The sequence below is a fragment of the Nicotiana tabacum genome, chromosome 18 (genome assembly GCF_000715075.1).
Source record: "Nicotiana tabacum cultivar K326 chromosome 18, ASM71507v2, whole genome shotgun sequence".
NCBI lineage: Eukaryota > Viridiplantae > Streptophyta > Magnoliopsida > Solanales > Solanaceae > Nicotiana > Nicotiana tabacum.
Genome location: NC_134097.1, coordinates 61,864,078 through 61,891,737, shown reverse-complemented (window position 1 = coordinate 61,891,737; position 27,660 = coordinate 61,864,078). Strand labels below are relative to the sequence as shown.

At 38.6% G+C, this 27,660-nt stretch overlaps 1 protein-coding gene across 10 annotated transcripts; it reads left to right on the top strand.

Moving 5' to 3' along the window:
* The first annotated feature begins 13,041 nt into the window (after nt 1–13,041).
* LOC107792111 (CST complex subunit CTC1) lies at nt 13,042–26,906 on the top strand. 10 transcript variants are annotated; one of them, XM_075236926.1, is made up of 16 exons: nt 13,042–14,207; nt 14,349–14,467; nt 14,559–14,633; nt 14,722–14,800; nt 14,932–14,994; nt 15,071–15,148; nt 15,295–15,495; nt 21,196–21,300; nt 21,452–21,730; nt 21,812–22,315; nt 22,419–22,997; nt 23,107–23,198; nt 23,791–23,998; nt 24,874–24,994; nt 25,584–25,921; nt 26,561–26,906. In XM_075236926.1, exons 1-16 carry the CDS (start codon nt 13,155–13,157, stop codon nt 26,729–26,731), a joined length of 4,065 nt encoding a protein of 1,354 aa, XP_075093027.1. In that variant the 5' UTR covers nt 13,042–13,154; the 3' UTR covers nt 26,732–26,906. The 10 variants fall into 10 exon arrangements, with proteins under 10 accessions (XP_075093027.1, XP_075093033.1, XP_075093031.1 ...); XM_075236932.1 differs by having other exon boundaries at nt 13,098–14,207; nt 26,565–26,906; XM_075236930.1 differs by having other exon boundaries at nt 13,098–14,207; nt 21,809–22,315; nt 26,565–26,906.
* Nucleotides 26,907–27,660: the final 754 nt, after the last annotated feature.

Genomic DNA, 27,660 nt, shown 5'->3' with positions numbered 1-27,660 from the left:
TCATTTTTTTACAATGTCTGAAGTGGCAAAAATAAGGGTTTCACTATATTGGGGGGGGAGTGAGGTTGTGTTGGAGAATAACTCTGTGAGGTATAGCTCACCTCCACAATGTCATGTTAAATTGCCGCTTACTATGGAGTACGATAAATTGGTATCGTTGTTACGTAAAAAAATGAATGAGAGGAGGCGTTCGGTTAACCTTAAAATAACCGGTAGATTTCCGTATTCAGTGACTCCGCAGGGGTTTACTTATTATTCTGAGTTTAACATCGAGGATGATGAAACTCTTAGAGATTTTTTGCGGATTCTGGATGAATACAGGGAATTTATTGTAATAAAATTATTGGAAATGTACGTCAAGGTGGAAGACGTTCCCAATAATGAGGGCGTGCATAGTAGGGATAACCCCCAGTCATCGGGTAGTTATTCTTAGGGCTGTTCAAAACCGATCCGAAACCGAAAACCAAACCGAACTGAAGCTTAATGGCTTACTGGTAACGGCTTAACGGCTTAACGGACGGGGAACGAATTAAATTTTTTTTATTAACGGCTTATCGGTTTGGGGACGGATTATTCAATTTTCTTAACGGATAATCCGTTAACCCGTTAAGAATATATATATATTAAATTTATTTTTATCCATATATATATAGAATATAAATATATATATATAATTTATCTTTATTTATATATATTAAATATAAAAAAACCTTGAACTTGAATAATAAAAAACAAACCCATCTTTGTTCTGTCTCTATAGTCTATAGTCTATCTATTCTCTAAGACTAAAACTAACGCACTCCTAATTCCTAAATAATCAAAAGACAAAATCACAGAAACCCAACCCTAACGCCTAAACCAGCAGCCACCGGCCACCAGTCCTCGTCGTCGTCGACTTCCACCAGCCACCAGTCTCCGTCTCGCCTCTCCCTCTCGCGGCTTCTTATCTTCTTATCCAGGTACTCTTACTTATGATTCCCATCAAAATCAACATTATCAGGAGTTTGCTAGTCATTTTTTTCTTTTCAATTTACAGTTTTTTCTCACTATTTGTTGTTGAATTTGCCGATTTTGTTAAACGGATATGTTTACAATAAGAAGAAGACAATAGCAAATTGTGAGATTTTCCAAGTTTCAATTTTCTGCTTCTGAAACGAATTCACAGGAGCTGCTTCTTTGGTTTTTAGAACAATTTATAGTAAGAAAATTTATCTATTGGTTTAGTAGGGGGTTGACGAGATTCAGCTAGATTGTCATAAAAAATGCCATTTTCTAACATCATGAATAAGTTTTTTGGTTTTTGTTGGGACTTTAAAGAGGAGTATTTCTCACAAAGTTCAACTACAGTAGAGGTGCAATCTGAGGCAACTCAAGTAGTTAAAGAAGTTGTTATTGATTTTGATAATTTTAGTTGTTGTTGATTTTGACAAAAGTAGTCTGCTTAGAACGGGACAGCTTAATATATGACTGATTAGCTATACTTTATGCTTCTGGTTCTGGGCTTTATTTCTCTTCAATCCCCTAGTAATCTTAGCACTTAATTTGTAAATAAGCTAAAGAACACACAGGCCAGGTTATATAGTTTGCTAAAATACATACTCAAGATGTTGGTGACCTTTTGTATACAAACGAAGCGCTAGTATTATTTACAACTTGATGTTTTTATTCTCATTCCTTTTCTTTTCTTGTTGCAGTGACTCATACATGGCTGAAAATATACAAAGTGATAAGGTAATGATGGGTGAAAGTGGGGCTTCTAATTCAAATGCAACAAGTCAAGCTCAAACAATGGAGTCAAATATAACCAAAAAAGGGAGAAAAAGGTCTATTGTGTGGGATCATTTTACAGAAATTATTACTTCTGAAGGGAGTACAAAAGCAAAATGTGACTATTGCCTTATTGAGTATGTATTTAAGACCAAAGACGGTACGTCGACACTTCTTTCTCATATGCTTAAGTGTCCTAAACGCCCTGCTATTGTTGATAAAAAACAATCAAATTTAGGCTTTCAATCTGCTCCGGGGGTAGTCAGGGTGACGTAGCTGTTGTTACTTGGAAATTTAAACAAGAAGAATGTAGGAAGGAATTATGTCGTATGGTAATAGTTGATGAGCTTCCTTTTAGCTTTGTTGAGAAAGAAGGTTTTAGAGACTTTATGAAAGTGGCGCAACCTTATTTTCGGATCCCTTCCCGTAGTACTGTAACTAGGGATTGTTTTGATCTTTTTAATGAAGAAAAGCAAAAGTTGAAGAGGTTTTTTATAGAAACAAAACAAAGAGTATGTATTACCCCTGATACCTGGACTTCTATACAAAGAATCAATTACATGTGTATCACTGCCCATTGGATTGATAGTGAATGGAATATGCATAAGAGAATAATTAATTTTTGTCTTATTGTTAGTCATAAAGGCGAAGATATGGCAAATGGTATTGGTAGGTGCTTACGTGAGTGGGGGATAAATAAGATCTTCACTGTCACAGTTGATAATGCAAGCTCAAATGATGTTACAATAAAAGAATTATCTAAGCAATTAACAAAAATGGGAACTAATTTGATGAATGGTACTCACCTTCACGTGAGATGTATGGCTCACATCATGAATCTTGTGGTCCAAGATGGTTTAAAAGAATCTTCAATGTCCATTGAACGTGTTAGGCATGCAGTGAGATATGTTAGGCAGTCTCCTACGCGGTTGAAGAGGTTTCAAGAATGTTTTGATGCTGAACAACTCAATTCTAAGAAAACATTATGCTTAGATGTTCCAACTAGATGGAATTCCACCTACTTGATGTTGCGCAGAGCTATTGAATTTGAAAGTGCATTTTCACATTATGCTTCTAGTGAAATTGGCTTGAGACATTATCTTGAGCATTCTTATATTGATGTTGGAATTCCTACAGGTGAACTTTTGAGTAGTGATTGGGATAATGTAAAAAGAATTACAAAGTTTCTTGAAATCTTCTATCTTCTTACTTTGAAGATATCTGGATCACGTTATGTTACATCGAATATTCATTTTCTTGAAATTTGCACAGTTGCTGTCTATTTGAAGCAATTGATAGCAAATGAAGATATAGTTTTAAGTGAAATGGAAAAGAATATGAAAGAAAAATTTGATAAGTATTGGGGTGATCCAGGGAAAATGAACAAGATAATTTTTATCTCATGTATTTTGGATCCATGTTACAAGATCGAATCAGTTGGTTTTGCACTTGTAAAGATGTTTGGTGTAGATCCAGGGGCAACTATACAAGCAGAAGTAACGAAGTACATGACTTCATTATTCAGTGAGTATGTAAAGTCCAACTCAAAAGGTGTTGTGCTTGCTTCATCTTCAGATTGTTCTTCATTAGACACTTTGACTTCCGGGCTTTCTGGCAGTCAAGCAAGCACCCAAAATATAGGACTTTTAGAATCACTCATGCAAGATATAAAAAAATATAAAAGTGGGAGTGGAGGTGTTGATACTAGAACAAAGTTAGATAAATATTTAGGTGAAGAAACTGAGGATGACACTAAAGAATTTGATGTTCTTCTTTGGTGGAAATTGAACTCAGCTAGATTTTCTATTCTTGCGGAGATGGCTCGTGATATATTAGTTGTTCCGGTTTCAAGTGTGGCATCCGAATGTGCATTTAGTACGGGAGGACGTCTTCTTGATTCATTTAGGAGTTCATTAACTCCTAAATTGGTGCAAGCTCTAGTGTGTCTTCAAGATTGGCTTCGAAATAAAAAATTAAAACAACTCATTAGTGTTGAGGAAGATCTTGATAAAATTGAGCAGCTTGAACAAGGTAATAATATTGTTACTATATTTGTTGTATATAAGTGTTGTTGATATGCTTATATTTATCGCACGACTCATTATTTTAATTTTTTTCCTTTAGATTTAGCCAGCAATGGAAAAGACCCTTCCGTAATTGACGTGTAGTATTAATATATTTGGTAAGATTATTCATCAGCTACTCTGCCTATTCCCTTTTTTATTTTGAATTCGAGGTGCATAGAAACAATTTTCTCTTTCAAACAATTTGAGGGCAGTGGTCAACAAAATGATTGCAACTTATCTCCTGACATAAATTTATGTAAAAATTCTTGTGCTGAGAAAGAGAGGTAAGCATGTGTGGCGAATATGATCATGGAATTTGTAGTTCAGTATTACGGCCTTCACTGTGGTTCTGTGAATATGCATCATGTAAGTAAACAAAAAACTACAAACATGCATTGAGCTATGATTGCCAGCAAGTTATGGTCTGTGTTTAATCCAATCCCGAACAACCATTAATCATTCTTTATAAACTTTTTGAACTGTTGTGATATATTCTAGTTACGGTGAATGAAGTCGAAGCATTATATGAGCTGTTCGAGAAAATAAACAGCTCTATAGTTGATGATGGGCTCGTTCACAAGATATTTCTCTACTGTTTGAGCAGCAGCTTTTGGTCTTGTTGAGCAGCAACTTTTGGTCTTGTTGAGCAGCAACTTAATGGCATCAGTCAGTTGGCTAAATGACTGTTGAACTTGTTTAATTCTTTCTGGTTTTGGTAGCAAGAAGGCAGACTAGTTCTTTCGTCACACATGATTTACATTTTCGGCATATTAACTGATGCATTTTGGATTCTATCCCTCCTATTGTAAAACTTAATTTTCTATTTCACGTTAGGTACTTCAGTACGGCAATACCTAGTTGAGGATAATTTCGATTTGTGAATATGTATGCTAGGCCGATAAATCGCCTGATAACCGCCCGATAAGAGCTAAACCGATACCAATCCACCCGATATCTTATCGGGTGGCTAACAGATTAATATATTTAAAAGCCGATAACCATTAAGCCAAACCGTTAAGAGTAAATAACCTCCCAATCCGCCCGATAAGTAGCCCTAGTTATTCTGGTGCAGTTTTTGCCGGACAGATTGCTGATGAAAGAGCTTGCCTTGATTTAAACTTGTCACCACCAGCGAATGAGCAGCTGCAAAATAATTTTTTGACTTTATATAATCAACAAGACGACTGGTAAACTTCAATTCCGTGGGTGCTTTAGCGATGTTTATTTTATGTTTTAATTGGATTTGTATTAACACTCATATTTTTCATAGGGGGTACCGTATGGATACGAATTTTACAAGTTATGACCCCGCCCCTAGTTGGAATATGTGTAGTTCTGGAGTATTGGACCACGGTGGTCCATCCGGGAGTCATCACCAACAAGCAAATATCCATCATGAAACGTTAAGATAGTACGACTTGTAAGTAAAGTGATATAGCTATATCTAAAGTATTTATCTAGTTGGGTATATTATCATTTTGTTATTTTTGTGCAGTGAAAACGAGATTCTTGAAGCTCCTAACCTCACACAGTTGCCCATAGACGACGTATTTACTCGTGATTTGGCAGATGCGCAGAGTCAGGAAGATGATAGTGATTATGACAACAATGCGGATGAGTCTGGGGATGACACACCCTTCCATGATGAGGGTGATGATGAGGAGGAAGTGAATGTTGAACCTGAGCTGACGAGGGAGCATGTTCCTCCACCTCCCGCTAGACCAAGAGTGTACGAGTCCCACGTGCCATTTCATGAGCGGAATATTCCCTACCTTGATAATTTGCCAAGCATGCCGAACGTGGATGCCCTCACAAGGGATGATGATGAATTTCGGTCAGCGATGTGGGATGAGTCTAGACCAGCTGTTCTGACAAAGGGCATGTATTTCCCCGATAAAGCTTGTCTAATTAGGGCTGTAAAAATCTACAGTATAAGAGAGTGCTGTGAGATGACGGTAAGTGAGTCAATTATGGAGAAATACAAGGTTGTATGCCGTAGAGACTTTATGGATTGTCACTGGATGTTGCGTGCCACCAAGAAGAAATCAGGTTTGTGGAAAGTGGGTAAATTTATTAACGAGCACAGATGTGAAATGGACACATACAATGAGAATCACTTCAACATGGATGTGGACTTGATTTCTCTTGTCTTGATTCCATATTTGGAAGTGTCCATTAGGTTCAAGATTAAAGAGTGTATTACAGCCGTCCACCAGGAGTATGGTTGTACTATAACCAAAAGAAAGGCATATCTCGGTCGCAAACGTGCCTTTGAACTTATTTATGGCGACTAGGATAAGTCTTTTTCAAATCTGCCCAGGTACATGGCCGCACTGCAACACTTTAACCCCGGGACTATTGTTGAATGGAGGCGTGAGCGGAGTCCGGACAGACCCGAATATATTTTCAACTATGTGTTCTGGTCATTTAAACCAGCAATTGATGGTTTTGTGCATTATCGTTCTGTTATTTCCATAGATGGTACTCATGTCTATGGAAAGTATGATATTAAGCTTTTGATTGCAGTTGCAGTAGATGCCAACGGGCAAATATTTCCACTAGCTTTTGCCATATGTGCCAACGAAAGTGAAGAGACATGGACGCTTTTTTTGAACCACTTGAAGCAGCACGTTGTCAAACAGCGTTCAGGTATTTGTTTAATATCAGATCGGCATGGTGGTATTTTAAGTTCTGTATGTCACTTGCCTGAATAGCAGGAACCATATGCATACCACCGTTACTGTGTGCGTCACCTGAAGGCCAATTTCCAGAAGAAATATCCTGACAAGGCATTGCATGACTTAATGTAGATGGCTGCAACTGAGCACCAGTAGTGCAAATTCACGAGGCGCATGGAAGCGATCCGGCAATTAGAACCACGAGCCTATACTTGGTTGATGGGGCATGAGCTTCACATGTGGACATTACATATTGATGGCGGAAGACGATGGGGAGCCCTCACTACAAACGTGTCGGAGTCATTCAACGGCTTGTTGAAGTCTGCCCGTGGACTGCCTGTCACTGACATGGTCCGCATGACATTCAAACAGAGTGCGAAGAGGTTTGTTGAAAGGCATGCATCTGCATCAACATTGAGGGACAGGGGTGTTCAATTTATGCCAATACCCATGAGAAGATTTGAAAGGTCCAGGAGGCGAGCACAGTGGCATTCATTTATTCAGTACGATCATGAACGGGGTGTTTTTGAAGTTAAGACCGCTATCCGCGGACACCGTGGGAATAATCTACAGACGGTGAATGAAAATAGAAGGTTATGTTCATGTGGGAAATGGACCATCTACCATATGCCATGCGCATATGCGTTGAAGTGCTTTCAACAAGTTGGATATGAGGCAACAAACTATATTGATAGGCAATACAGTGTTGTTGCATACATATACATGTATAGTGGGAAGTTGCAACCATTAGGTGTTGAGCATTATTGGCCGCCGGAACCTTTTAAGATGGTATATAACAAGGACTATTTGCGCAAGCTGCAAGTGCAAAAGAGAACGCGTATACGGAACCAAATGGATATTGGTGACACCGTTTATGCGCGTAAATATGGCATATGCTCGCAAACAGGACACGATCGTCGTAAATGTCCTTCAGGTGGTGTGCGTGGCGGTGGTAATCCGGCTCCTGGTGCAAGTTTGTCGAATGTACCCAACTATCAAGGATACCCCTAGTCTTCTACTTTTGGTTTTTTTTTGTAATACGTGTTTGTACTTGTGTATGTTGCAATATATATCAAATAAAATTATGTTCCACAATTTGGAATAAATGAAGAAAAAGCTGTTTAATTGTAGGAAAATGTAAATAAAACATTACTACAACACAAACACAAACATAACAGGACAACATAATAAAAATACATGAAATATAAAAAATACACTAAACACATACATGCCAATGTTTAGTCCCGGTTGCCATTTATTCTCCGCTTCAACCACTTAAATCATTTTTCCATTTGTTCTTTTTCTTCTTCTACCTCTTTCAGTTTCGCCTTCACCTCCGCAAGTTCCCGTTTATATTTTTCTTTTCGTTCCTTTTGTGTTTCACAATTCCATTGTGCTTTCCATTTTTCTTCTCCCACCTCCTTCAGTTTCACCCTCATTTCTACAATAATTCTATCGCTTTCTCTTTGTGTTTCCCGTTGACATAAACACATATTATGAAGAAACTACAGTTGTTCTCTGTAGCATTCCTGATAACATGGTTCATCAACCCATTCCTCAAAATCACAAATAGGTCCACCGGGAACCTTGTATAACTGGTTCATACAGCACCAGTAGCGGCGTCCAACTTCACCACCGTCCCAATAATTTTGCATCGAGCATTCTTTTCCACAGTTGCACTTTGGTGGACGAAGAGGTTGAGCCATTTAATGAAATATTTGCTTTTAGTAAAAAAACCTTACTTTTAATGAAATATTTGCTTTTACTAATTTTTGAGCACACAAAATAACTACAATGATGCCGTTATTTATAGGAGAAAAATTTAATACATAAAGCATGGTATAGTACTGCGTTTTATGGAGTTGTCTTGTCGTTCTGAAAAAGATGAAAACCATGTGAAAAAAGCTGTTTTATTGCAGAAAAATTTAATACATAAAGCGTGGTATAGTACTGCATTTTATGGAGTTGTCTTGTCGTTCTGAAAAAGATGAAAACCATGTGAAAAAAGTTGGTTTTAGTTATCCTTTGTGCAGTGATGGTTTTAGTTCTACTGTTTGTTTTTGTGTTACGCTTGCAATGTTTGTGTTTCTTGTGTACTGTTTAAGTAAAACTGCCGTTCAAACGCAATTAAAATAAAAATGTTGTTAAAAGATAATTGTTATCATTATTTACATAATGCACTATTTACACAAACTAAAAACCTAAGTAAATCAGTGAGTCCCGCAGCCTGTGTGCTTCAGTGTTGCTGCTGGCCTGAGTCGCATCCCCTGTCGCCCGGGTACACTATCTGGATCATCATCATCAAGCCGCCTCTTTATGTGAGGATGTGCAGCATCATCGACACCACAGCTGGCAGGATCAGAAGAATAGGTCGTCGGGCCGTCAGCAACCTACAAAACAAGTACTAAACTTAGCAGGTGACAAAGTATATTTGTATTGTACGTGTTAAGTCAAAAAATATATTCCCACCGTGGTCTCGTCGGCCTCCTGAATATATGCATCCGTGGTGTCCTCATCAAAACATGTAGTGGCCTCAAAGATGGGCTGGGACGAAACCTTCATAAAAACCTTAAAAATTAATTAATGGCAGCTCATTAAGGAAAAGAAAACAAATTGAATTTTTAAAGTAATACAAACATACCTGCTCCTGTGGTAGATCCTCATCAACCGCCGGGGATGAGGCATAACTCAACCTGCGCCAGCCATCCACGTCCCGGGTGGGCCGATCCTCAGCTGCGGTAGATGGGCATGCAAAGTAGTGGTATATATCCCCATCGAATGTACCCGTGATCGACAATGCTCCTGACGGGGTGACCTGCGATGCTGGCAGAGATAGCTGAAGGCTGTACGAAGGCATGCTGCCGGAAGACTCATCTTCCTGAGGTATATAACCCGACTAATCATCTCCAAGCGCCAAAACTCCAAAGTCCTCATCATGTCCCTCAACAGGTGGGTCGACAGGTGCCTCAACACCCCCTTGCTGGGGACTACCTCCTCGCCGTCCCCCGCGACCTCGTGGGGCACCCCTACCTCGTGGGGCACCCCTGCCTCGTGCCCTACCCCTGCCTCGTGGGACACCCCTACCCTGATGGTAGTCCTCTGGCGCCGCATACTGAGCCTCGTGGTCCAAACTCGCGGCATCTCTCGCCTGAAACAGGGTCCAACAAGCCAACTGTGCCACCCGCCGACCATAGTCAACGACTGCAGGGATGTCGGTATGCTGCTGCATCTCCTGTCCCAACTGGTAGAGGTGATGATGGCCAATAGCCTGTGAAATATTTAAAATATTAATTAAATAACGCTATATCACAATTATACGATATTAATAAGCCAAAAAACATACCAGTGCCTCGTGTCTCCCGGTGTATGGTCTGTAGCGCTCGCCAAGTACATGAATGGGGTTCCCGATAATCAGTCGGGTGTGACGGCGGTACCATGACACATACATATGAATAGTGGCCTCCTGGGTAAATGTAGGTGCTAGCGGAATACGGTCAGCTCGGTGCTCCTCCCAAATAAGGACCTGCTGCTCTAGTTATCCCATATATATATCGTCCAGCCTGACATGGTCATCCCGCTGATAGTGTATAGCCACCCATCCAGGATCCATCGGTATAGGCTGGGGATGGTGAAACTGGCGAAGCACACGCTCTGTGGCATGATACTCAACCATATCGAAGAAGATCATCGGGACGGAGGTGCTCCAAAGCATTCGATCGACTGAGCAATAAAAGGGCAGCTGAGCTACCAACTCGTCGTTGTATGGCGTCCAGATGAACTGCCAAATAATAACATAAAAGTGAGTATGCGCAACACAACTCAATTTAAACAAGTAAGTGTAGGTACATATCTACATGTCCGTCCACCAGCATATCTAGCACATCCCTAATAAGGGGGAGATTATGATGAGCATCGGTCCCTCGGTAGTTCCCACGCCGGAGAATCCACCTAGAAGCTAGAGGGAGAAACGGATAAGCCTCACCAGGCGCAAGTGCTGGTAGAGGTGGCTGCAACGACATGATCCGCTGCCAGGCCCAAACCTAAGATAAAAGGTTGATGTAAAATTTATGAGTCATTTCGACCATATAGAATTCGGAGAAATGAACAGAGTATTCGAAAATGTTGTCACCTGTAGGAGGGGCAGAAAACCACATATATCCACCGCTGGGCCCATGCTCGCCCGGCACATGCTCCTATACAGGTATGCGAGAACAGCAGCACCCCAACTGTACTGGGGTAAACCATCCAACTCCTGAAGATGATGGAGAAAGCGCATACTCACTTTACTCCCCGAAGTGTTCGGGAACAAGACACACCCGAAAAGCAGGAGCAGCGCCAACCGCGTGTACCTCTCAATATGGAGATCCTCCGTCTCGCCGGTAATGTCTGGGTGCAAAAACGCCATATGATCTCTGATGGCTGACAAAGCAACGCGACTGCCCCCAGCGTCACCCTGAGGTCTATAACCAGTAAAATGCATCATCATATCCAAAAATTGTGCACGCGTCATGGATCTAATGTACTGGGGCAGTGCTATGGCCCGTCCATCTACGCGCAGCCCGTACGAAACCTGAACATCCTCCAGCGTGATGGTGGCCTCTCCAGTGGGTAAGTGAAAAGTGTGCGTCTCCGGTCGCCACCGCTCTACCAAGGCCGTGATGAGAGACCAATCAAGCTGCATCTGTCCAAGCTCAAAAATCGTATAGAAGCCCGTAGCCTGTAGACGCGCGACTACGCGGGCATGGAAAGGATGCTCCCCGATGAACTCCCACAAATCGTCAGGTCTCCTAGGGCGGAGAGGCTGCATCGATAGCTGTCCCTCCCATACAAATGAGGACCTATGGTCGCCCTGCAACACTAGTAGCTGATCCTCGGCAGGTTCGGGATGCGCAGGCGGAGGAAAGTCCATGTCGTCTACTATAATTTAAACAAAATTAATTGTGTGTGTTAGCTTAATAAATTAAATAATTAATTATGTTTAAAATTTGACTGAATAATTATGTATGGGTTTCAGGCTCGATATTTGAGGCCCGGTAGCACCGAATTATCCTTAATTATTATGCGTGTTAATTTCAACATTTTTAGAATTGTGTGTATTAGCTTAATAAATTAAATAATTAATTATGTTTAAAATTTAACTGAATAATTATGTACGGGTTCAAGGCTCGATATTTGAGGCCCGGTAGCACCGAGTTATCCTTAATTATTATGCGTGTTAATTTCAACATTTTTAGAATTGTGTCTGTTAACTTAATAAATTAAATAATTAATTATGTTTAAAATTGGACTGAATAATTATGTATGAGTTTCAGGCTCGATATTTGAGGCTCGGTAGCACCGACTTATCCTTAATTATTATGCATGTTAATTTCAACATTTTTAGAATTGTGTCTGTTAGCTTAATAAATTAAATAATTAATTATGTTTAAAATTGGACTGATTAATTATGTATGAGTTCCAGGCTCGATATTTGAGTTAATTTTACAACATATATTAATTTGTTACTTTTGTAAGTTTATTGTTATAAATTAAATAATTAATTTTGTAAAGTGTAATTGGAGTTACTACATACTTAAACTACATAGACTCTACGCTAAAAGACTCTACATTTTACTACGCTAAAAGACTCTATATTTTACAACACTAAAAGGCTCTATATTTTACTACACTAAAAGGCTCTATATTTTACTACGCTAAAAGGCTATTTATTTTACTAAACCAAAAGGTCAATATTACATATAAAAACAACTAACATAAAATACAAATATGAACAACAAACAAAATAAATAATATTAATTTTTTAACAATACAAATAATTTATCAAATTTTAACAATTTTTTGTACCAAAGCTAATAAATCAGTCAGAGTATAAATAAGATACAAATTTAAACACAAACATAACACAAATTAACATGGAAACACATTAAACAATACAAATATGCATGTACTATACGAGTTTCGACATAAACAAAATCGAAATACCTTGGTTTAAGTTTTTTGAATTTGATTGAAATCGAATTTTTGCACCCGAAAGAAGGAATCCCAAACTTGTCTTGTATGTGTGACCTACACTCCTTGCTCTTTAGGTGACGGGTGGGGCCGATTTTTTTTTTAAGTTTGTCGCGGGGTGGGGGAGGGGGAGACCAGAACAATCGAAATATTTAAAGGAGAAGGGGCTGCGTTCAGTGGTCCAAAGAAGAAGAAGGGGCTGCGTTTTATAAAGCTGTTCGCAGTATTATACTGCGTTTTAGGTAAAAAGCAGTATAATACTGCGAACAGCTTTATAAAACGCAGTATTATACTGCGAATTACAATTTTTTTTGAAGTAAAACGCAGTACAGTACTGCGAATTACCAAAAAAAAGAAAATTAAAGTAAAACGCAGTATGGTACTGCATTTTACTTTAACGGACTAATTTCCGTTAACGTATTTCACAGTATAGTACTGCGTTTTACTCATTTATGTAACTTTTTTTTAAGCACTATAAAAGTGATTTTTGTCAAAAAAAAAAAAAAAAAAAAAACATCTAAAGCTTTTTGGACTCTTCCCTCTTCCGTCACTTGCCGGCAAACTCCCATCCCCAACCCTACCCCACCCCACCCCACCCCAATTCTGTGTCTCCGTACATGTGAGTTGTATCACAATGGAGGAAGCAACCGTCAAAACCCTAACAATCGCCGAGCTCCTTCGTCTATCTCGTCCTCTCACCGGCGCATCCTCACTCTTCTCCAATCCTTCTCATAAAATACCACCGCCCCAATTTTCAAACCAACCCCATACATCCTCCCTTCCCACACTTTCTCCCCCAAAGATCCTCAAATCCCTTAACTACCCCACTGTCCTTACAGGCACTCTTTTTCTACCTCACGCAGAAAATTCACCTCTTAAATGCAATTGTTTTCGTTTCTCTGATGGGTCCACCACCGTTTGTTGTGACATTCTTCGGTTTAATCATAGTTTAATTAACAAAAAAGTTCAAATTTTGGCTTGGAATTTTATTCCCATGAAATGTAATGGTGGGTTTTTAGAAATTATTAGGTGGGCTTTTCCTGATTCTTCTTCTGAAAATTCTTCAGATACTTTTAATGTACTGTCTGGCTGTTGTGTTAATCAAAATGTTAGTATAAAAGCTAAGTATTATGTACTTGGCGTAGTAGAATCTGTTAGCCCTGTTTCAGTAGTTCCCTGCAGAGATGGGTCAAGAGCTGGTCCGGAAAATCTTCGGGGTTTCCTCGTAAATGTTTTAGTTTGTGGGTGTAAATTGTGTAATCCTAAAGATTTAAGATTGGATATGAAGAATTTGAATGATGAAATGAGTGGTCATTGTTATAACAAACACGAGATTGTGTACTTCTGTGGATCTGCTTCTTCTTGGCATCCAGTGTTTACAAGACTAATAAGGAGAATTGTTTCATTATCGGGGTTGAAGAGGAGACTTGTATTTGTGGGGAAAAAGGTGTCTCAGTTGATGTATGTAGCTGCGGATAACTCTTTGATGCATATTCATGAGTTGCCCCAGCAATGTATCCCCGTTAAGGAAATTGATGCTAGGGGGGAGGGAGAACTTGTTACTTATACTGGGACTGTGACAGGAGTTTACACGAGGGGTATGATTGTTGAGTTGGATAATGAGCTGTTGCTACTGTTAACGGATCCACAGCTTTCTGTGCCACACAGTGTGAGAGTTGGAGCAATGGTATGTTACAATAGCTTCTAGACTAATTTCCATGTTTTCAAGGTGGTAAAGTGTAACTTTACTTTGATAAGAAGATTAGAGAGACATTGAGAGAAGTATGAAGTTTACTTGTTTATTCTTCTAATGGGTTGCTTTTCTCAGGTATCAGTGAAAAACGTTCATTTTATAAATCCAAGTTATTCATGGACAAAGACACTTATACTCGGCTCTTGTGTTAAAACTAGCATTTCCGTGGAGTGTTTCTCCTTGCTGGAAACAGGGTTAGGGCTTCTAGATACTCGTTGTAAATGTTTCGACTGTACAAGATGCTTATTCATTGTATTCACCAGTTCATCTTTTTTGGGCCCACAGATGTTATACAGTGGCCTGCTGCCAGAGCCTTCTTGCGAAGTTTATTGACTCCTTAGTATTTGTTGCCAGGCTATGGTAGTGATGCAAGAGTAACAATGATCAAGTTGATTTTGTGTGTGTCTTTATACTATCACTAATATGATGATCTTTTCATTTGCTTCAGGGTATTACTTGTCGTAATCTCTTTTAGAAGAAAGTTCTCTGGGATCTTATCTGAGAAAGAGATCTTGGGATCGACAAGTGTAAGTTGCTTGCATTTACCGATGATATACATTAGAACTAAGACTCTGTTTTATCATGATATCTTTTCTTTGTGTCTAGTGTCATAGAAAACTATCCTTAGCTGATGTGCAAAATTGCAAGGTATTGTCAGAAGAAAGGATTTGCTCAGTTATATGCAACTTCTTATTTGCCTGCTTCAGCCTTCCAAATTCGGGTAAGTGTGTTGTCATTGTGAGCATATAAATTGGGTCTTAGTTGTTCTCACTTGTAAATAAATTTTGGTTCAGCAGCATGGGTTGTTCATGGAATTTGTCAAGCACGATAGATGTGCTTGTAGCAGGGAAACATGTTCCGCTCCTTTGAAGTTGGTAAGTTTGCAGGTTTTTATGAAATTATCATTATCAAAGGTCTTTTTCTTTCTGGGGGTCAGGGGTTGGACACTGCTTTACTTTCTAGTACTCAAAACTCACTTAGCTGCATAAAGATCTAATAGTTGTTGCATAATCACTTTCAGGTGGCACCTATCGCTAATTTAATTAATTATTGTGAGGCAATGTGGAGGAAACTGATTTGCCATCAGGGCAGAGGTTTTGATTTCATGGGTACCCAAAAGGAGTATAATTCCATATCTTGTGGCGGGAGACCTTTTGCGCTGTCTATAAAGAGAGCCATTCACAGTGAAGACATAGGTGTTTCTTTGCTTGGAATCTTGAAGGTTCGAACATTTTATTTGTACTTTCTTTTTTGTTGCTGCAAGGATATACTTGCCAGAATTTAGGGGCTTGACCTGTTATGATTTATGACGTTATGATGTATGGTATGCTATTTGATGTTAGCGTTAGGTAGCATTTCCTAACTATTGGTTGGCCTCTTTGATTTATGATCACAGAAAAAAGAGTAGTAGTCGTATTGCATTGATCTGTATTGTAAAGTATAGAGACAATAGAGAAATCTCTCTTGTGTTGTATTCAAGAAGTAACAAATATATATACAAGTACATAGAGCCTTAACTATGGAAAGAATCAAAAAGAAAATCCTATAAATCTGCTGTGAATCCCTATAATTATGCTAGCTATGTATATTACATAAGATTATGTCTACATTCAGATTATGTCTACATTCATTATCTAACACTCCCCCTCAAGCTGGAGCATAGATATTGATCATGCCCAGCTTGCTACAAAGGTAATCAACTCGAATTCCATTCAACGCCTTTGTGAACAAGTCAGCCGGTTCCTCTCCTGTCTTCACGTAGCCAGTGGAGATCAAGTTCTCCTGAATCTTCTCACGAATAAAATGGCAGTCAACCTCAATATGCTTAGTTCTTTCATGATACACCGGATTTGATGCAATATGGAGGACAACTTGATTCAGTGTTAAAAAAAGCAACCGCTTCCTCGCTTTAAGCGAGAAGCGAAGCGGAGCGATGGGTTGGTCGCTACCCCAGCTAAAAGTGGCTCAGGTACAAAAAGCGACCGCTTCTCTCTAAAAAGCGAGAAGCGGTGAAGCGGTCGGGAGCGGAAGAAGCGATCACTTCTTGAATTAAAAGGCCCAAACGAGTCTTTTTCAATTAAAAGACCCAAATCGTTGAGTCTTCTGTTTTAGACACTTCTTCAGCAGCAAACTAGGGTTCTAAACCAGCCTTTTCTTCCTCAAAAAACCAGCCTTTTCTTCCTCACATGAAGCAACGATTTGTTCAAGCAAACTAGGGTTCTTCTTCTTCTTCAACATTACAACAACAACTTTCAAGTTTCAACAGGTATGTTTTTATTTTCATTCTTCTTTTTCTTTCTAAACGTCCAAAAAGCGTTGAAATGCTGGCGAATTTTTTTCAGAAAAATTTTGCCCCGTTTCTGCCCAATTTCTGCCCAATTTTTGCCCAATTATATATTTTTATTCTTAGTTCTTATTGCCTTAATTTTTTTTTTTTTAAAATTCCGCTTCACTTCAAAAAAGCGGGCGCTTCGCTTCTCGCTTTTCGTGAAATGGGGGTTGTCGCTTTTCCTCGCTTCACGCTATTTTTAACACTGGCTTGATTGTCACACCAGAGTTTTGCTGGTATTGGATGCTCTAACCCAATTTCAGTCAATAGATGATGTATCCACATAATCTCACATGTAGACTATGACATAGCTCTATACTCGGATTCTGCACTAGATCGAGATACAACACTTTGCTTCTTACTCCTCCATGATACCAAGTTTCCTCCAACAAAGACACAATAACCTGTAGTAGATCGTCTATCAATTTTCGATCCAGCCCAGTCAGCATCTGCAAAACACTCAATACGAGTATGATTGTGATTGCTATATAATATGCCAAGTCCAGGAGCTCCTTTCAAGTAACACAAAATCTGTTCCAAAGCTGCCCAATGTTTGACCGTTGGTGCAAACCTGAACTGGCTAACAACACTTACCGCAAAAGCAATATCTGGACGAGTCACAATAAGGTAGTTTAATTTCCCAACTAACCTTCTGTGTCTCTCTGGATCGTCAAAAGGATCACCACTATCTTTCATAAGATGCACATTAGGAACCATTGGAGTACTGCAAGGTTTAGCTGCCAACTTTCCAGTTTCTGCAAGCAAGTCAAGAATGTACTTTCTCTGAGATAAAAGAATTCCCTTCTTGCTTCTATTTACTTCTACTCCCAAAAAGTATTTCAACTGGCCCAAGTCCTTTGTATGAAACCTAGTATGCAGAAAAGACTTAGAGGGAAGAAATCCCAACATAGTCACTTCATGTGATAACAATATCATCAACATATACAACGAGGAGAATAGTGCCAGCTACTGATTTCCGGTAGAAGACTGAGTGATCGCACTTACTCATTTTCAACCCAAACTCTTGAACTACCTCACTGAACTTGCCAAACCAAGCTCGTGGACTCTGCTTCAAGCCATACAAGGACTTCTTCAAATGACAGACTTTCCCATACTCCCTCTGAGCAACAAAACCGAGTGGTTGCTCCATATACACTTCCTCCTGAAGATTACCATGAAGGAACGCATTCTTGATATTTAACTGATGTAAAGGCCAATTCTGGGACGCAGCTAGAGAAATAAATAAGCGGACAGAAGTGAGTTTGGTAACCGGGGAGAAGGTGTCAGAATAATCCACCCCATAAGTCTGAGCATACCCTTTCGCCACAAGTCTGGCCTTAAGTCTTGCCACAGAACCATCTGGATTAACTTTAACTGTAAAGACCCACTTGCATCCTACTGGTTTCTTTCCCTTTGGTAAATCTACCAAATCCCAGGTGTGGTTGTCCTCTAAAGCATGTATTTCCTCAAGCATTGCATCAGACCATCCGCGATGATTCAAAGCCTCCTTCACTGTTTTGGGTACGAAGATGGAGTCTAGAGAAGCAATCATAGATATAGACGTAGAGGATAAGTGGTCATAGGAAACAAAGTTATCAACAGAATATGTCGATTTGCAAGTACGTGTACCTTTGCGAAGAGCAATAGGAAGATCAAGATTATCTAGAGGATCAGGCAAAGAAGAATCAGATGATGTAGGAACTGGTGCGGGACATGTATCATTTGTCTCTCGCCTCCGCGAATAAACTTGAACAATTGGAGGTCTTGTTGGAGCAGGTACTGAAGGCATAATAGTCGATTGGTGCTCAATAGAAGAACTGGGAGATCGAAGAGTATCATCTGATTGTTCTGTCAAAGTATGGGTAACCTGATATACTAGCCACTCATCTTCCTCCCCTGGCTTGTAGAAATGGGAGGTGCATAGAAGAATGGTGTAGTCTCTGAAAATACCACATCAGTTGACACTAAATATTTGCCAAGCTCAGTAGAATAACATCGATACCTCTTCTGAAGGCGAGAATAGCCCAGGAAAACACACTTCACAGCCTTGGGATCCAACTTGGTAAGAGATGGTCAAACATCTCGAACATAACATGTGCTTCCAAACACCTTAGGTTCCACCGGAAATAATGACTTGTTCGGAAAAAGAACACTATAAGGCACATTACCATCGAGTACACTAGATGGCATGCGATTAATCAGAAAACAAGCCGTAGAAACCGCATCAGCCTAGAACTGTTTAGGAACCTTCATTTGGAACAAAAGTGCTCGAGCTGTCTCAAGTAGATGCCTATTCTTCCTCCCAACAACTCCATTTTGAGAGGGTGTATCAACTCATGAAGACTGATGTAATATACCATGTTGTCTCATGTAGGACTGAAATAACTCTGACATGTATTCTTTAGCGTTATCACTCCTTAGAGTACGTACTGAAGCATTGAATTGAGTTTTGACTTCAGCACAAAAGGCAGAAAAATGAGTAAACATTTCAGAGCGGCTCTTCATAAAGTAAATTCAAGTCATTCGAGAAAAATCATCTATAAAAGTGACAAAATACTTATGCCCAGTTTTAGAAACAACCGGACATGGTCCCCAAACATCAGAATGGACCAACTCAAAAGCTGACTCAGCTCGCTTATTAACCCTTGGACTTAACGAGATGCGATGGTGTTTTGCAAATCGACATGACTCACAATCCAATGATGAAATATTCTGAAATTAAGGACAGAGCTTCTTTAACAAAGGCAAAGAGGGATGTCCAAGTCGACAATGTGCTTCAAAAGGAGACACGATACTAGAGCATGCAACATACCGTGACTCCCATTCATCAAGAATGTAGAGATCACCAGATATATATCCTTTACCAATAACTTGCATCGTCTTAAGATCTAAAAACAAACAATGATTGGGAAAGAATGCAACACAACAATTAAGGTCTTTGGTAATTTTACTAACAGAAATCAAGTTAAAGGCCAAGTTTGGTAGACTTAATACAGATGACATGGTAATAGAGGAAGTTGGTTTAATAGTCTCAGATCCAACACTGCTACAAGTTGATCCATCAGCTACAGTAACCGGAGAGGGTGCTTTATGTGAGCGAAAGCTAGAAAAAATATTTGGATTACTCGTCATGTGATTTGTAGCACCATAATCGATCACCCATTTATTGGAAGAGGTAATAAGACATGTTTTATCTGACCCAGCAAAGGTAGTAACCGAAGAAGATTCCTTAACTGATTTATGATATTGAAAGAATTTTAGAAACTCATCCGAAACCAAGATTGTTGGACTAGGAGTTGTTGCATTATTATTCTTTACCATCATTTTTTTCCTTTCAATAACAAACTGATTAAACTAACAGAGGTCCCCGAAGCTAAAAGATACTCAAACAGATCCTGGTAGATACAAAATCAACAATCTATTGAACAAGATTCAACTTTAATAATCTACTCAACCAAATCAGAGAACCAAACGAATTTGTCCCCAACTCAAACAAAATTAGAGACAAACAAAGTTTACAGAAAGACCCAACAGACAATATCAAGTCACTAATCGATCACCACAGTGAGTCAAAAATAAAGATGCAAGCTTCTCACACAGGCAGCCTCCAAGAAAAATACCACAGAATTAAAGAAATCGAATAACCAATAAACCAAACTCAAACCTGACCAAACAAAGTGAGAATAAGATTTGGTTTGGCCCCCCTGGCCTAGCTCAAGTGGCAAAGGGTGGTAGATTTGTATCTTAGGTCACAGGTTCAAGCCCCCACACCATGCAAAGCAAAGCCTGGTATTTAAGTGGAGAAGGGTAGAGGGGCAGACCCATTATCCACCGAGTTTCGAAGGCTGCGGCTGGTCTAAAGGATCGGCCCCACGGATTTCTCGGTCATCAAAAAAAAAAAAAGATCTGGTCTGAGGTTGTTCTTTGCCAAAATGTGGTTCTATGATTAGAGAACCACCACAAGTCAACTGAAAATGTCAAAAAGACCTCAGATTGGCTTCCGATCAAGGAATTTCCGGCAGCTGATTCGACTCAACTCCGGCAAGCAGTAGATCTGCTCTGATACCATGTAAAGTATAGAGACAATAGAGAAATCTCTCTTGTGTTGTATTCAAGAAGTAACAAGTATATATACAAGTACATAGAACCTTAACTATGGAAAGAAACAAAAAGGAAATCCTATAAATCTGCTGTGAATCCCTATAATTATGCTAGCTATGTATATTACATAAGATTATGTCTACATTCAGATTATGTCTACATTCATTATCTAACATGTATAAATGGGATAAATCATTTATTAGCATCATTCTATGTATAGAAAAGAGGCCAATAGAAGTTTTAACATTATGCAAGCTTCCTTTTGTTCTTTTTGGAAAGGGAAATGGGGGAGGGGAATATAAGGTGCGGAATTGGATCCTCACCAACAAGGTGAAGTTCATGCAACCAACCAACTGAGCTACTAAGATTCCCCATGCAAGCTTCCTGATTTCTTAACTTTGCATTCATTTGATATCTAAAGCATCTTTTATCGGACTTTATATTACTTATAAGCTTATAAGATATTATCAAGTTAATTTTATGTTCAGCCAGGTCTCACCGTCTTCTGGAAGGATGTTGCTTGTTGATGCAACTGGAAGCGTTGATGTTATCATACCAGATCTTCCATCAAGTTGGAATTTCAATAGCATGTATGAGGTGTGATACAACATCAATCTTCTTTCATTTTGTGTTTCTCATTTCCTGATCATTTAAATGTGCAGCACTATCAATGTTACATGGTGTAAATTGTTCCATCCACTAAAAAAATTCCTTTTTCTTTTCTCCCACTAAATATTTCCTTTTTCAGGTCAGAAATTTTTTGTCAATTATGGAAGACATACCCATGAAGCTGGATCATGTGGATTTACTCCAAAATGAACCTTTCACATGCAGAAGTATTTTTGAGAATGCCCCATTTGTGAGAGAGATGAACATGCCACTCCATCTTTACTACAACATGAGGGACGTAATACCTGTAAATCATCATTTTACTATCTGTGTAGATTCCCAAGTTGACTTTGGGAAGGTGGGAAGAGGAAAGTTTCACCTACTTCAGCTGATGCATAAATTCCCTATTCTGCAAAAGGTACGCGTCTTGCAAAAAACAGTGCCTTCTTACAAGTTTGTGATAACAAATTTAATCAGTCGATGGATATGTTTGCAGCAGTTTCAAGGAAGTCAAAATGCTTCAAGTACATCAAGCGCATTTGCCGAGGCCTTAATTCTGCCTTGGGACTTAATTCTGCCTTGGGATTTACTTATTGCTGACAAAAACAGAGATACCCATATTGATAAGCCTTTGATAGATCAACTGAAGGAACCAATGAAATTTTTTAACGGAATGGAAAATAGAAAACTTATTGCGTGCAAAAGACATAAACCTGACCAACTGTCTAGCGAGGCTTTGACGTCTGCACTGAATGATACTGAAAATGAACCAAGTTGCAGCTCCAGTCTCTCTGCTAAAGCGCGCTCTTCTGTGGCGGACAGGCATCATAACTCATGCTGCTCAGACAAATTTCCGTGTCTTGTGACTGGAAATTGTGCTAATTATCCGTCTCTTGGTATGTTGCAACACACAGGTACGGAAGCAGATGTGGGGTCCTGTTGCAAACCACAAGTGAGAAAGGCATTGCTGGAATTCAAATCAGAAGCTTTTTCTGTTTATGAGGTATGTCATTTCATCTCTATTCGTTCTGATGTATGACATAAAATGTTGCTATATGAAATTTGCATTAACAACTTAAAACAAATTTTGTTCTTTAACATTGCAGGTGTTGAAAATCGGTGGTCAATATCTTATAAAACATCAGAAAGAAGGCATGTTATGTACTGATGGAATAGGTGATAAAATACTTGTGAATTCTGGAACAAATATTTGGAGTGTTTCTTTCGCTTCTGTCAATGCTCTTCAAAGTTTAGATGTATCCTGCTTATTTAAACAGCGCGACTCATTTTTAAGCAACCATAGTGTTCTTCCAGAAGACTATCATCGGTTTCAAATTCCAAATTGTTTACCCAATAATGGAAGCAATGAGATCTCTTCAGATGTCAACTTATATATTCCATCTGATGTCACAAACTTATTTGATGTTAACTTGGAGTTGTTGGAGGACTGTTCTCTTGGGCCTCTTGTTCCATTTGGAGAAATGACAAACATCTACTCCTCTGATCATAATTTGCCCGAGGGAAACTTAACATCTATTCATGGGCAGATCAAGGCGGTTCATTGTTCAGATGGAAAATCGTGTGCAGAACATTTAAGGTGCGAAAGCATCAATCGTGATTGTTCGTCATTATTCCTTGAAGGAACTATCAGTATCTGTGTCCATGTTTTAATGGACCGTAAGATGGTATCTTCTCTTTGCTTCTCAACTTTTGTAACTTATTACATAATTCTATTGCCTCTTTCTTGTTAGACAGCATTTTTTTTAACTTTAAGACTGTTTCATAATTGATTAGGTCAAGATTTTTGGGGCTGCAAAAAAACTTGCTTACCCTGCTGGATTTGGACGAGATGTTACTGCATCATTTCACAGAGTACTTGCCCTTAGGTATGCAATTTCTATATATTTTAGCAACTCTTTCAGCTCAGTGGTTCTGCTAACCTTCACCTCCAGCACTTCTACCCATGTAAGATATAGAGACGTTTGAGCTGAAAATAATTAGTTGAAGATTATAGTAATAATTTTCTCTTGCAATTGCTAGGTGCTATTATAGCTTATTTCACTAAATGAGCTTTGTCATGTGAGCGCATATTAGACACGCGAAAGGAAGATTAAGATTTAGAAAAGATTCTGAAACATTCTAATATTTCTGACCTGTAAGCTTCTGCATTTCTTGCATCATCCACTAATATGTTTCCAATAACAAACTTCTCTATGTTTGACAAATAAAAGGGGTATAGACCGTCACTAGTCCTTTTTATGGCTGTGGTTGACAAAAATTGCTTGTTTTTTGATACTGCAGTGCAATACTAGCAGTGTATTAATAATCTTAATATTCTCTTTTAACCTGGAGTAGCATTTATGCTTTATTTATTAACCCTTCAAGATTTTTTTCAGTGCGGAGGACAAAGTTAATTAAGTATGGCATTTTGTTCGATACTGAAATTATCTGATATGCTAAAGCATGTTGTCTTTCCAGTGCGCAGGACAACTTTATGATGATACCTACGTCCTTCATTGTTATCAACCCATCAAGTGTGATTAATGATCATAATGAGGATGCATACACCTGCCAATCTGCTGCTTTGAACTTGGATGGTGATTCTCCATTATGTGCTAGAACTGCATCTCTGATTTCTGATACAGCAAACTGTTTAGAGACCCAACCAATGGAGTTCAATTGCAGGGTAATCACAGTTCTTATGCAGATATTAGTTGGGTTGTTAAACAATTTGCTTCTCTGATCTTGTTGAAAAGAGAAAACATGTAACTTTTTGAACAATTTTCACTCTTTATCTACTTGCGAATTCGTCTCTTCTACTCACTTCTTTGAACTCCTGCTAGAAATGCTATTAACAATATCTTGTTTGGCCCTAAACATACTTTGAAACCTCAATTTATTGAAAAGAGGACATATTTTGAAACGCTGAATAAACTATCCAAAATTTGTATAGCCCACTCCAATTTTCAATTGAATGAACTGAACAAGAACCTTTTTTTTGTTTTTTTACTTATTCTCATTTAAGATCACTTGAGCATTACCAACCAAGTGGAAAAGAAAACACATAATTCAAAGTAAAAGAATGAGAAAACAAGAGAAGCGCATTAACAAGACACCGCTCATATTGCATATTCAAAGCTTCCACATGTGCTTCATCTCCTTTATTCCGTCATTTTGTTACAACCTTTGGATTTCTTGGGTTAAATAGTATCTCTAGGATGAAATTTATAGATGCTGTTAGTGGTAGAAGAACCTGTATCTTCTTTACTACCTTTAGGATCCATTGAAAATATTTGACCAACTGTAATTTAAGAAAATTTGTTTGATCATGAGCCCTAGGTTTTCTACAAAATTGAAAAGCTTTTAATGATATTTCTATAGATATGACAGAAATGCCTATCTAAGGCGAATTTGAAGATATAAAAGCTAAGTAAGTTGAAGATGTTTTATAGGGTGTACATGAGCTATAAGGGCATCTATAATATTTTGCCTAACATTTTGTGCGTGATAGTTGGACTTATCTTCTCACGGACATCCTATTTTTTTGCTCAATAATGTCAGGTTGTGGCTATTTATGTCCTTGTCTTGGAGTACAACAGGAAAGGCAAATACCTTCATACAAGAACTGAGCCTAGACCGAATTCATATGGTGTTGGCATTCCACTTGCTGGTTTTATCTTTGGTATGTTCTGTATGTATATGTTGCACAGCTTTTGATCTCCAATATCAAAGAACTGTACTTGATTTTATGATGCTCCTTGTTATTCTTCCTTTACCTTTACAGTCATGTGGATTTTTCTTAAAATTTATAAACCACCAAGTTCTTCGATGAGTAGTTTTTTTTTTATTTTTTTTTATTTTCATGAAGACTACCAGGGTTTATATTTGGATTTTCTATGCAAAGATTTAGATTGTTTCCTTTTTTCATTTTTTTGATAACTGAGAAATCCTCGGGGGCCAATTGTGCACTGTTCAAAATTTGGTGGATGATGGGCCCGGCTCTCTATTCTTCTCCACTTAAATACTAGGCTTTTGTCAGGGTTCAAACCCACATCACAGGCTGCACTTGTACCACTACACCAAAGCCCTGTGTGGTTTGGGGTGGGTGGGTAGGTTGTTTCCATTTTTTCCATATTAAATGAAGTTTCTTTTGCTGCTGGAAAAAGCTCACTTGCAACAGGCAGTTAGATCTTGTCCTAGTCTCTGAAAAGTTTCCTGTCCAGTTATCAGACAATGCTAGTTTTCCATGACTATTCTCTATGCTTGCGCAGATGACGGGTCATCATCATGTTGTTGCTGGGCTAGTTGGGAGATTGCAGCAGTTTTGTTGGGGTTACATGATAATGAAGTTTCAGGTGAAAGCTATGCTAAAACTCACAAGAGATCAAAGAAGACCAGGAGAAAGCAGGCATGCAGCAGTTTAACTATTGCCCATTTAAGGAGAATTATGAAGCGGCATGGCAGGGTCACAGTGAGAAACCAGGCTTCCATCTTTGATTCATCATGTCAAGACCTTGTGTTTTCTGCCAAGCCCGACAAGGCTATAAGTAGTTCAGATCAAGATTTCTTTCAGTCCCTCATCCTCAAAGCTTGCTGCAGCACCCTTTTGGTAAGTTTCATTGGCAGTCACATGTGTCCTACTTACCTTCTCATCTTATGGTATGGCATAACACAAGCAAGGCATGCATACCACTATACCTATAGATTGTATATATGTATGTGCGTGTGTGTGTGTATATTATAAATTATACATATACAATGTGCATGTTGTACCAATAGGCATATTGTATTGATTGCAGTTTAAATTGAAGTGTAGAGATGTAGTACGACTAGTTCTCTATTTATGGAATCACTATACCTTTTAATAATAATAGAATCAATTTGAGTGAAGCAGTTTCAGTCACATTGAATTTGTTCTGTTATTTTGGCTCTCGAGGTGGATTTTAACTTACCTTTTGTTCTCACTTCGCACTAGCTGCAAACAACAGTAAGTTCCCAATATATCGATTGAACAAAGAATGGAACACCACATAATAGTTCACCAATATAATGGTTGAATAAGCATATGGACTACCACATAATAGGTTAAGGAGGTGTGCTTGGGTTAACTTCAATCTATTTTCTTATGCTGTTTTCACCCATCAGCCAATTCCTGCAATCTCGGTAGCTATATATTATGTACCCCTGATGCTTGTTTTGCTTTATGATGAGCGACTTCAGGATGTGCTTTTTATTGTTTTCTTGGCAGACAGTTGTTGGCAGTCTCATGAGTTCAGATGCTGTCAGGTGGCTGGAAACACATCTGACTGAGCTGGATATGGCGATGCTTCCCATGCAAAATATATGGGTTTCCGAAGTTCATCACATGGACAGCCTCGCTCAAGCTAAAAAGATCCTTCAAGTACTTGTTGAAAGCTGAAACAGTAAACTGAAAGAGAGTCCCGGTCAGATATTTTAGTGTGATATAATATACCTGTGCACAGTGTATATGATTCTCTTCTTCATCATATCTTAATTTATCCAGCAAACAGTTGTGTACAAACTCAACTTCGACCATTATTGAGTTTTTACTTCCAGATGTGAAGATTTTGTCATGTACTCATGTTCTTCCGGCTGGAAAGTGTGTACTATTTGCAGCCTCCTATTGTTCACATCGTCATCTTGTAATCATATTGAAGCGGTCAGATGCTCGTAGTTTTGGTGTTTTTTTCGAGAAATTGCTCTATTTTTAGTTAACATTATGTTTGATTGGGGAAAAAAATGATAATTGTAGGATGGGAAGTAAAGATTTAGTTTTAAGGTCTGCATCCTTGTCTTGTCAGTAAGTTAAAAAAATCAGGGTATATCATCTTTCCACATTAGCCTTAAATCTGTGTCACTTTAGATTGAACTTTGAATCGAGTTGCATTTTTTATTTCATATTCATGTGTTACCTTTTCTATGGTATAAAGAACTAATAATCCCGTTAGCTAACTTGGTGGTTTAACTTTAAATTCTATCATTCTATTTTATGGAACAAATGAAACTGTGTTTTAAAACATTTCTTATATCCCCGTGATACGCACTTCGGATGTTCCTTTATTTAGACATTTTGTTTCTTTTTCTTGGTTTGAAGTGTCTGTATTGCTGATCAAGTTTGATTGGAGGACATTAAGAAGTCTCTCCCCACCATATACGCCTCATATTTCCACTGTGTGAAGAGTAGAAAATGCCTGCCTGATTCTGTGAATACATAATCGGAGCAGAGAAAAAACAGAAACCAAACATATGAGAAGAATTTTCTTGCTTCTAGGAAACAGAAACCAAACATAGCTGACAATTTTGTATTCTATGTTTTAGTTGGAGTAT

Bases quoted from the DNA above. Each gene is read 5' to 3' on its own strand.
- LOC107792111 (XM_075236923.1), top strand. From the start codon at position 13,155: ATGGAGGAAGCAACCGTCAAAACCCTAACAATCGCCGAGCTCCTTCGT. The intron at 15,496-21,195 runs GTTCGAACATTT...ATGTTCAGCCAG, and splicing joins CTTTGCTTGGAATCTTGAAG to GTCTCACCGTCTTCTGGAAG. The intron at 23,199-23,790 runs GTATGCAATTTC...TTGTCTTTCCAG, and splicing joins CACAGAGTACTTGCCCTTAG to TGCGCAGGACAACTTTATGA.